General features: G+C 39.6%; 1 protein-coding gene across 1 annotated transcript; it reads right to left on the minus strand.

Annotated features, from left to right (window-relative positions):
• Nucleotides 1–893: 893 nt before the first annotated feature.
• Nucleotides 894–12,069, minus strand: LOC139714502 (peptidyl-prolyl cis-trans isomerase FKBP14-like). The gene is made up of 4 exons (XM_071626209.1): nt 11,731–12,069; nt 9,247–9,398; nt 8,053–8,186; nt 894–1,621 (listed from the first exon to the last, which is right to left on the minus strand). The coding sequence occupies exons 1-4, from the start codon at nt 11,937–11,939 to the stop codon at nt 1,466–1,468; spliced, it is 651 nt and encodes a 216-aa protein (XP_071482310.1). The 5' UTR covers nt 11,940–12,069; the 3' UTR covers nt 894–1,465.
• Nucleotides 12,070–12,303: the final 234 nt, after the last annotated feature.

Consider the following 12,303-nt stretch of genomic DNA (forward strand, 5'->3'; position numbering starts at 1 on the left):
TGTGATTGATTTAAATCAAACTCCTATGAATCTGAGAAAATGTAGAAAATGCTCATCAGATAAAAGAAAAAAAAAATACTCTACACTGTCCTGCACAAGATTCTTTGCCACCTAGGAACAGACCATTTCTGTAATGGTTTTGGTTAAAACAAAAGAAAAAAACAAAAGAAAAATGGGGGGGGGGGTGCATGCGCCCCCCCCTTTAATTTTGCTAAGGCGCCTCCCCTTTACAGAATTCCTGGATCCACCCCTGCACCCCCTTAGGTTTTTTGGTGTGTGTCTGTTAAAACGGTACCTGCTCTCTCCTTTGATATTGTTGGAATTTTACAGGAAATTGTTCTCTGGACGTCGTAATGTTGCCAAAGCAAGGTCTGTTAACACATGCCTTAAGAAATTCAATGGGAAGAAGCAAATGTGTACTGGATAAAATGGTTTGTTATTAGGCTGTAGGAAAAGAAATGTCCATGAACTTCGATACATTACAGAAACGGTCGCATACACCTCCCATATACCACAGTAAGCAGGAGAGAAAAACTGCTTCCTAGGACACGTGCACATGCTCTCTTTCAGAGTACTACAAAACGGTAGTACTTCCTTAATAGCCAGATGTAACAATTCTGCATAAAGACACAATTACTCCCTACTGAATCTGCTTGGTTGGCACTCAAGGAGTTAGTGTCCTTTCAAACATAAAGGAGCACAGGGAAATGATCTAGGTAATGGGAGACAAAGCGTAAGTTCACAGGAAATTTGTAACCGAAATTACACTCGGGGCTGCATGTGCAATACATAAGTACAACAACCAAAAAAAAAAAAACCAACAACATTAAATCAATGTTACCGAGGATAAATGACCAATGTTTGGTCAAGCAACAAAATAACACAACCTTCCAATCATCAGTCACAAAAAAAAAGAAAAATGGAAATGATATCCATTGACAACTTTACCACAATGTATTGTTTCCTTATTTTTTTTCAGCCATTTTCAACTGCAGATGACTAGCAAGCAGTGAGTTCATGCAGAAACTTGAATTCAGTTCCAGGAATTTGCAGAAAGCAAAACACAAAATAACTATCAATCGTAATCACTATCACAATCATCATCATCAGCACTAATATACCCAGTGTAGCCCCAATTGAGTGATGAAGTCACCGTTTTCTGTTATAACTTGGGCTGGAACAAGCATGGTTAGCGAGCATGGTTAGCAACAATAGCGTTAGGATATCCTAGCCGGGGGTGGGGGTTGTTTCAATCCAGGTTCCTTGACAATAAGTGGCTATGAAATCACACTTTGGTAGTCTATACTCTCAGCTCTCTTCTTCAGGGCTATGCCACTACAAATTCCCCCCAAACAAACACTAACGAAATAAACAAACAAAACAAAACAAAAAAACTTCCAAATGGAACTTTACGACAACAGTGATGCAGCCACGTAATCTTTCGGAGTACAGCCTGCCAGCGAGACTAGAACTCGTCATGCTTGGGTCCGGGGAACTCCTTGTGGCTAATCGTTCCATCCTTGTCCTGGTCCATGGAGCTGAACATGTGCTTGATGGCCTGGTCACGGTCCGGAAAGTCTTCGATTCCTCCCATACCCTGATCCTGGATGTAATTTAGCATCTGTAGGTGATGGAATAATAGGCATTGTAGTCAGAGTCACTTTTGCATCAAATTACAAATATATACATGGGTAATTCCGTGAAGTTGGGGCACAAAGTGTTACATTTTAGCATAACTCAATACTAATTATGCTATACATATATTGTTTATAGGCTTTACATTTGTATTGAGACCATACATTTTCCTGGAAATTTTGTGCCATTCAGACTCAATTTTGATGAAGTTATCTTTAAAAAATGTAACGGTGTCCTGTAGCATCGTGACGTGTCCATGTAGCATCGTGATAGTTAAAATCAGGTCCTAAAAGACAAATTAATGCAATTAGCTTGACCAGAATTTGATATAATATGCATAATTACTAGATTAGTTAGATAGCTAAATATCTTAACTTTCCTTTCCACAGTTTTACTTTTACAAGAAAATTACACAATGTGTCACTATGCTACGCGGTGTCCACCAAATGTAACAAAAAAGGACACCACGTAGCATCGTGATACATTTTGTAATTTTCTTTTAAAATTAAAACTGTGTACAGGAAATTTGAAATATTTAGCTATCTGACTAATCTAGTAAATATGCATATTGCATCAAATTTTGGTCAAGCTAATTGCCATAATTTGTCTCTTAGGACCAAATTTTAAAATATCACGATGCTACATGGACACGTCCCGATGCTACAGGACACCGTTACAAATTGTACATATTGTTTAATAACTTCATCAAAATTGAGTCTGAATGGCACAAAATTTCCAGGAAAATGTGTGGCCTCAATGCAAATGTAAAGCCTACAAACAATAAATGTATAGCATCATTAATATTGAGTTATGCTGAAATGTATTTTTCAAATATCACAATGCTACATGGACACTGCCCCAACTTCATGGAATTACTCATATATATATATATAAACACTCCCATTGATTTTCTGCCGTCTCTGCCTCTATCATTGCCGTTTTTATTTTCACTATTGTCTTGATCATCATTATTTTTTGTATATGATATCCATGTTTTGCATTTTGTCCGATTTGTCCTCAGTCTTGATAAAGGGCAGAGCCCGAAAGCTTGAAGTAAAATTAATTGTGAGGATTAAAAGCTATGTCTACCGCCTCTTCATTACTCTCATTATATATATATATATTAAAATACATACACACAATTTATTTGGATTTCATATTCATAATCACACAAAAATTGGCTAAATCAAATAGATTTCATGAGCGCAGAGATAGTTGGGGGCGACTCAAATCTATTATCTACTGCTGTTGTGTTTTAAAGAAAGAAGAGAGAAAGAAAAATTGGGGCCCTATACAACACAAAATTTGCCCCAGAATTCAGTAAAAAAAAGGTCTAATTATCTACTGTTCACTGGATTTATAAGTCAAGTCACCTTTCTTCTTCTTCTTCTACTACAAGTTGGTGTATGGGAGCTTTGCCCATAAAGTCATGTTCACGAAAAAAAAAATAAAATCAATACAAACACACAGCAAAAATATGGGCAAAAATTCAAGGAAAAACAGCATGATAAATATGTTTATTAATCTGGCGCAGAGTTGACTTTTCAGTTATAGTGGTATATCGTAAATGGGCATATTTTTCATTGGACAACAATAGTTACACCCTGGTACATAGAGGCAACTTCAGTATGAATGTCTTCCTTGATTTCCACTGCAAGAATGAAATCACTGTCTTATGATATGAGTGTTAACCTAACACTCCTCAATAAATGTATTTGGAATGAAAAGTGGAAGAGGTCCCTCACACTTTCCTGTGAGACAGCATCAAAACTCGTTGAAATTGCTTCCTCATTCAAACTGGCTGAAGAAAGGGCACTATTAAAAACTACAAAGTACCAGTATTGTGTTTATAAATGGGAATTTTCTATTATAAAAGAAAGAAAAGAAAAAAAAAGTTATATGCTGGCAGCAGCCTGCGACTGTATCTTCCTCCCCTAATGATGGAAGGATTTTCGGTAATTACAAATTAATGCAGCTTCCAATCAATCTGCTTTAAAATGTAAGATTAATTTGTCAAGGTTAGCAAAGAAGGAGTGAATGCTTGTTAGCCAGTGACCACATGACAAATGATTTTTTTTGGTCTTTTTTTCACATAGATCATCAGAATTCTTGGGAAGGAGCTGCAGACAAATTATTATTTATATGTTTGCCCCAGCCCCCCCCCCCCAACATTTTCAATTGCTAGTCAATTCACAATTTACCATATGACAATACGTCACAATTGATAGTCCACGGTTCTATTCACTGAGCAATAGTATCTCCTCAAAGTGACAACCTTTGAGGCTTTGAGTTGTGAAAACATTGAATTCATTTCTGGATCTGCCTGTTGAGATAAAGTTCTAAGGGACTTAGATGAACCTTGAAACCACTCCAACAAGGGGGAAAAATCATGTGCACGCACAATCCAAAATGATTAGATCATGTGATATCATTGCATTTATTCTATTTATTCACAAAGAACAGTAATGAAACAAAGAAAACAAAAAATATGAAAAATTCAGTTAAAAAAGTCTAATGGCACAATGATCACATGACCAAAGCCACCATGACCATGGGAGGATTATTTAATGGCAATTGCTTGAAGAGCCATAAAACTTGTCAGCACTTCCGAAAAACTTGAAGACACTCCACTACACTTTTGGACCATGTTTCTAAAAAGATTCAAAATCACACAGTGTGCATATTATTTATGTCCTACAAATTAATGATTTCACGGCACGCATCAAAACTTTACGTACCCCTATAACTCTTCGTGTCTGGCGTGGCCGAAAAATTCGCGCGTCGAGATCGTATTGCTCCTGTCAAAGTCTTTGCTGGCAAAAATGTTTTGGACAGCCTGGTTGAGGGCGTCCTCCTGCCCGAGGGCATCGCCCATCCCCTGCCCAGAGAGGAAGACCCTCATCTAAAACCACCAACCAGAGAAGATGCCAAATATGAGTGGTTTGCAGTAACACAGTTTGGTGTGCAGTGTGCAGTGTGCATGTGAATTTTCTATGCATTGTTGTTGTTGTTGGTTTTTTTATTTTTTTTTTTTGGGGGGGGGGGGGGGGGGTCATCATTCCAATGGTAAAAGAGTTCTACAGACAGGCAGTCCATAGCCTCTGCTCACATGTAATTATATTTAACCAACATTTTAAAGTGCTATAATTTTGTTTTATTCACTGTTGAGCCATCACACCTGAAGTTACAATACTGGATTTCTGATTCATGGGTATAACTGTACATATTTTCAGTCTTTTCTATGAAGCGGATTAGGGATAACACATTTTTGTTGGTCACATTTATAGATTCATGCAGAAAACCTAGAATAAACAAATTTAGGCAAGACAAAATTATGTAAAAGCATAAATATCATCCACATGAGAAAATTCCAAGTTTAGTCACAGCCAGGTCAAGCACATCTGCCTAAACCTCTTGCACTATATACAAAATTGTACTGACAGCTGATTATGTGTTGCGATGCATGTGCACAACAAAGCAGAAGAAAGAACACTGTGCAAGCTGCACTGGTATTTGTGCCAACAGTTGCACTAGGCAAGCAGGTGCATGTTCCAAAAGTTGCACTTTGTGATGTGAGCAAGATGAATAGTATGATACAAGCAAGGTAAAGCTTTTGAAAAGCACTGCAAATAGATCTTGGAAAGTGACCAGTTAAATTCCTGTCAAAATTAACTGCAATTACCAAATAGACACTAGCATGTACAGTCTGTAGGTAGGGCAATTTGTCAATCAGTTGCAATAGGCACTAGCATTATCATTATAGCACATTCATCAAAATTGTTTTGATTCAGAGGTTTAAGAAACTTATGACTAATTTTGTGAGAAAGAAGGTATGGTTATTGACAAGATACAAAAGTATAGGCAAAGACTGATACAAAAGTAGGAAATGGGGAGCCTTTTCACCAATGATAATCAACTCTTATAAATACTACACCATTTTCCTAAAAGCAATCTTATTTCAGAAAAGTTATTTGGCCTGAATCCCAGTAGCATTTGGCGAAGCCTTAAGATGCCCCTTTAACCTGTTGAGGACAGGCTGATTTTGATACAACACGCATTTCCCATAGACACTTGCCCCAGTATTCTTGGGACTCATCCTCAACGAGTTAAAAACTCACTGAGCCGCTGGCTGCATTTTGCCTGGTTCTTATCATCACTGTATTGGCTAGCTAGTCTTTCCACAAGGCCCTATGGCATTGGTTTGGATCATGGAGCATTCCTGCATTACATTCTGCAACTACCGAGTAAATCTTGTCTCTCTTCGTTTGCAAGATATCTGTAGGAGCTTTGTTTGTTTCGACTCTTTTCAATAAAATATGTGACCCGCTACAACAAAAGGGTCCTAAAGTCGCTGATGGCTGAGCCGAGAAAATCGGGTTTGAAGTCACATCATCAAAATTGGTCAAAACAACCGGATTTTTGTTTTTGGCATAATTTTGTAGTCTAATGTTTTGTCTATCATCTGGCAAAATTTCGAAGCTAAATCATCAAAGGAAAGGCAAGAAATCAGCATTTTTCTGGGTCATGATTTTCTGACTTTCAAAGTAACAGAAACGTGTCCGAAGATATGGATTTAGCGCCGCAGCTAGACTCCTCCCCTAGCAACGAGGGAATGATCTTATTGGTCAGTGCGTGGCATCCTGATTACTGATTGGTCATGCGTAGACCGCTGGCGCTAAGCTTGAATGAACATCACGGAGGTCGCTAGGAGCATGCCTTCTATTGTCAAGCAGTGAAAACTGACTCGCTTTCCCTTGATCATGATAGCGTCAGAAGGAAAATTTTGAAGGCGTTTTTCTTGAAACTCTAATTTCCTCAACCACTTGACATGCACTAATAAAATCATCGATATCTCCGCAACCGAGTGCTTTTATGAGTAAGGCTGTATATGAAATTAAAGTAGAAGAGTAAGGGAATAATGTCATGCCATTTTCAGAAAATTGTCCTCCCCCGACTCTCAGATCCTTTTGTGATAGCGGGTCACATATATTCTGTTCAATCTAGTGGGCTTGTGTTCCAAACAGATGTCACAGAGCCTTGTAAAAAGGCTACATAATAATGCTCTGCACTCTGATCTCTAATAATAGTCTGTAATTGATTGGTTCCTTTCCGGAAAAAAAAGAGGTTGCCACTGCGAGAAATCAGAAAATGATTACAGGTCAAAACCTCCCAACTCTAGTACAATGCAGTCCTCTTGTATGTGTGTGTGTGTGTGTGTGTGTGTTTGTCTGAGTGCCTGGGTGTGCATGTTATGTCATATTATTTAGCTCAATTACAGATTACTGAAAAATGTGTGGGGATGTTGGAAGAGTTGGTTAGTGAGAAAGGGGGCTTTTGTGGTCTTCTTCTTTTGACAAGAGGCAATATATAAACACACCATTGTATTGATTCATTGCCATATACAGTGCACTCCCATTATAATGAACATGATTATAACAAAGTTATGGTTACAACGAAGTAAAAATTCAGGCCGCAACAATATCCGTGTTTTGTTTTTTTGTTTTTTTTGTTCGGTTATAATGAAATTTCGATATAACGAAAGAAAACCGCCAGTCCCGAGGACTTTGTTATAATGGGAGTCCACTGTACATGATACACATGATCTCCTTCTCAGGTACTTTTCACCGAACAAAAGGATGTGTACGAGGTGTGTCAGGAAAGGTCCAGGACTGGTGTCATCAACGATTTATTTCAAATCCAAACTTCAAACTGAGAAGTTTCACCTTCAAAGTAATCTATCTGGTGTATGTAACTGTGATCTTAGCTCTCTGCAGACATTAGATTTTTTTTTCTGCATAATTTTATACACACATCCTCTGTTTCAGGTCATTCAGCAAAGAGCACAGAACAACGAACAAACTTGAAGTTTCTGGTACGGCTGGGGAAAACTTTGTCAGAAGTGCTGAGATTGCTGCAGCAAGTGCACGGAGATGAGATGAACCAGACTTGCTGGGGAGAGTCATTATCGGTCATTGCCTCAGTCCTGGTTGTTGAGGGCCTTCCACTCCTGGGGTCATCTTCCACGTCCTTTCGTCCTTCTTCAAGCCTCTTGGACCACTCAAAAACACATGTGCTGCACTTGCTGCTGCAATCTCAGCGCTTCTGATGGAGTTTTCCCCAACCGTACCAGAAACTTCAAGTTTGTTCGTTGTACTGTGCTCTTTGTTGAATGACCTGAAACAGAGGCTGTGTATACATATAAAATTATGTGAAAAAAAAATTCTATGGCTGCAGAGAGCTAAGATCACAGTTACATACTGCAGATAAATTACTTTGAAGGTGAAACCTCTCACTTTGAAATCTGGGTTTGAAATAAATCTTTGATGACCCCAGTCCTGGAACTTTTTTGACGCACCTCGTATATCAAGGAGGATGGTATTGGCCTGATTATCCAAGTCTAGAATCAGTGGTACAAACCTCATCCTTTGTAATCTCCTTGTCATCATTCGTATCAATTTGTTTGAAGAGATTCGTGACAGGTGGCTCGTCATTCAGCTGGTGCAGCTCAAAGCGGTAGCCAACATCACGGTCAGGGGGAGGGGCCTTGGTGTCTACGTAAACAGGGAAACAAATACAAATTATAAAAAGAGATGATTTTGATTGCACTGGAGAAATTAGGCACCAATTTGACACTATGAGAGTAAAGTTACAAATCATACACAAACTTAAAGATAAAAGTTTTGGTACCTCAGAAGTTTCCCCGAGATTCCTTGTCTTAGTTTGTGTTTCAGGTTAAAGTACCTTTCATATAACTAACACTGTGAGACTTACTTGCCCCAAAGTGCTCTCATGTCTTAGTAATCATGCAATAATGGTTTCGTACAATACATGTATATTGATTGTCGCGGTGCTGCGTCGAGTCAAACTAACGGCTCGTTCGAATTTTTCAGAGCCCGCTCTGCTCTGGTACGAAACCATTATTGCATGATTACTAAGACATGAGAGCACTTTGGGACGAGTAAGTCTCAGTGTTAGTTATATGAAAGGTACTTTAACCTGGAACACAAACTAAGGCAAGGAAACTTCGGGAAATTTTTGAGGTACCAAAACTTTATATTATCTTTAAAACTTCTCCAAAACTACCTGTAAAGCAACAAGAACAAATGTATACGTGGAATTCATTTGCCAACTTCTCATTGTGCTCTGTCGAATACAGCATTTGGAGACGGAATCGTTGAAATTTTCATGGAATCAATCTATCCTTGAAAATAAAAATCACTTTAATTTTGAGCAGTTCAAATTAAAGATATATTCATTTATTGTTTGCTATGAAAAGAAAGCAAGATTTCTTTGTCCACCTAGTATTGTGGACTGCCAAAATATACCTGTACTTACGGCAGTAATTCTGTGCAACAGTACATCACACATTCTTGCCCACATTCTGGATTTCATGTTGGGTGATTTGCATGGGCCTACACTAGCCACCACTTATAAGTGCTAGCCCCGCGACGGGATAAAAAGTTGTCTCCTGACCCCTCCCGATTAAATGGGGACCACTGTAAGATTATGAATTGATCAGTTTCCACTAGTGTGTGTTTACTTGATCTATCTATATCAACAAAGCTCATGTCAATGTTGGAGTTAGGGATTAATACTGAGGGTGGGGCATACTTGGAAGGGCGTGGTTGGCAGTCAGTTCGCCGGCTGGTATCAGGACCTCTCTCTTCTCCTTGAGACACATCCCCTCCACTGCTAAGTGCCAGCCCTTCATGGCCGTGCTTGCCTCATCATGGAGCCGGAAGTAGACTGGGCCCTTGTTCATTCTGTGAATAATGTGATATCAGATAATGTGATTCAGTTTCAACTTTTATAGGCAATTAAGTTGCAAATGCAATGTGAACTTTACTTGTACACTAAACTCACCTGGTATGTTTTGAAAGACAACAGTGTTCTATAATCAAGTGTTTTGAGGTAGTGTAACCACTGTGCGAATGAACTCATCGGTTACAAACTTAACACTAAGTAACAGTGGCATGATAATTTTGAAAGGATTATACTCACATTCAACTAACCCCCTACACTGCTTCCAGCCATTCCTGAATAATCAATCAACAATAATACAATAGTTCCATCTTCGAAAAGATCATAATCCGTTACATGAATAAATCCAGCTCATCCATCCACTTAATTATGCCTTCATAGCTCTTTGATTATTATTAAACCTTTGCTGCTAAGTGGAAATGACATACATTGTACTTAACTCGTTGAGGACGAACTGATTTTGCTACAACACACATTTCCCATAGACGCTTGCCTGAGTACTCGTGACTCGTCCTCAACAGGTTAATACATGTGTATCCATCATTCTGAACTATAAAACATTTGTCTACTTGCTGTCTCATCATTTCAACATTGTCAGCTATCCATCATTGCTGGTTTGACCATCAACAAACATTCGACACACCTGTACAATGTACATCTGAGACAGCCAACCAACATTCCAAGTAAAGATTGTTATCACACACAGTCATAATTTCAATGAAGGCTTGAACCAATTTATATCATGTAAGCTCTAACAGCACTGCCATAATACTAAAGTTTACAAGAGTATACTGCAGCATCATTCTGCAGAACAGTTAGATCTACTGATTTATATGAAAAGTTCTCTAGCTGCACCCTCCCCCATTCTGTCTCCTGAAAGGCCAGGCCTCCAGTACAGTTGACAAGTCAAGTGTGACAAATCCCACCCATGACTGACCATGTCTGACCACAGGGAATGGACATTACATGTGATGCCGATCGGCATCATTGTGAACTCTGTGGGGAGTTTATCTGAAATGCAGGGCTGCCAACTCTCACGCAATCAGCGTGAGACTCACGCAATTCAACCAATTTTGACTGTCTCACTCTGATAAACGAAATCTCACGCTAAACCCCCAAAATGGAATGTAAAAAATAAACATATCTCTAAATTCTCTGATATTCCGAATATCAATATGCCCATGCAAGCCCAAAAGTTTCGAGATTTTCCTGCGCGGGTGTAAAGCTTAACCAATCGTTTTCGGTTCGCGCGCAAAGACGAGCTATTCGATTACGATTGGTTTCTACCTATAGTTACGTGAACGTAGCTTGTACTTTTGGCAAATTACAGTACTACAATGTAGTACATGTATGGCTATGACGCGTGCTTTACATTGCTTTACATACAATGTACACAGACTATGAGAGAATACGTTCGTACAGCTGTAACTGTAAGTACGTACGGCCGCACAGCAGGCCGCCGCACACACGTACCAGGCGCTCAAAGTATAGCAGCCCCGGCCCAGAGGATCTTTCTTTCATCACATTTAGATGAGAGTGAGACTTTCATTCCTTCATCGTGCTGCTTGCATGTATGTATGTATGTATGTATGTATGTACGTATGTATGTATACGTTCAAATCATGACTAAAGTATGCATCAGATTGCACCATGTAAAATGTAAAATTGTCAAAGCTCCCTACCGTGGAAGGGGGACACACCCCTTCCACACCACCACCCCCCTCCCCCCCTCGGTCGCTTCGCTCCCTCGCAATGTCTCACTCCGAACTCTCACTCAAGGTTGGCAGCCCTGGAAATGTAATTTTTACAACATTTAACCTCAAAAAAAGCTACAGATTATCTTCAAAATTATCATTGAACACTATTCAATTTAATTTCAATTTATTTCACAAAACATTCAATTTTTCAAATTTCATTAGGGTTAAAATCTCAAAGGGGAATAGCAACTGGGCCACAGAAACATCGGTAAAGTTTATTTCTTGACCGATAACTCGGCCCCGTATATTAAACGTACATTGTACGCCTAGCATATCGCGGCTGGCGACCCACTGTTAAAAGTCCGGAATGCCCTGCAATGCAATGCCTGGCAGTCGACATGGTCGATACGCTGTCAAATTTATTTAATAAAAGTTAAATTTTATGTCATTTTAAAACTGGTCGTCTTAACCCACGCAGTAAATTGTGCCATTGGCTGAGATCAATTTAACGTGCCACATCATATCATGGGTGTTTCTGAAAAACTATCTAGAAAACTGTTTCGAAGTATGGTCATACCGAAGCATAATAATTTAGCATGGTCATGATGACATGTGAAAAGATTTGGCGGATACGTACGTGCTGTCGAACTCCTCGGCGCCCGCTGCGTCGGGCAAGAAACCCGTGTAGGTGACGGTGACATAGTCGCCGGCATTGGCCTGTCGCGAACACATTTCTGGCTTGTAAAGGACATTGATATTAATGTCTTCTTGTCCTGTCTCTTCTTGGGAAGACAATTCGCCAAGTGTTAGTAATAGAAGAACGCTGTATACCCACTGTCTCGTCATTTCTCCCTTGGGTTTTTATCACAACTTGGGTTGACTGTATAATGTGGCCTGGACTGGTGAACGGTAGCTAGCTCACGCACTATTAAAACACATGCGACAGCACCTGGCTCTTCTTCGCTTCGCTTCCCCCACCGGCACCTATCGTACCATGATCGTGCACACACCGCACCCATGTGCAACCAGTGCAACCCATCAACTAGACAGAAAGATCCGTCTGTCCGGAGGACTCTTTTATATTTTGCCATTAACGCTGTCCTCCGTAGACAGACGGAAGGTTGCAGTACCCATTGCTGTGTGGATGTTCTTAACCACTGTCTCTATGGAAAATTGGGTGAGGTACCTCACCCTTCTCGATTGCGTCTAA

This window comes from Diadema antillarum, unplaced genomic scaffold (genome assembly GCF_040938485.1).
Source record: "Diadema antillarum isolate AM-2024a unplaced genomic scaffold, OU_Dant_1.0 seq00002299_RagTag, whole genome shotgun sequence".
Taxonomy (NCBI): Eukaryota; Metazoa; Echinodermata; class Echinoidea; order Diadematoida; family Diadematidae; genus Diadema; species Diadema antillarum.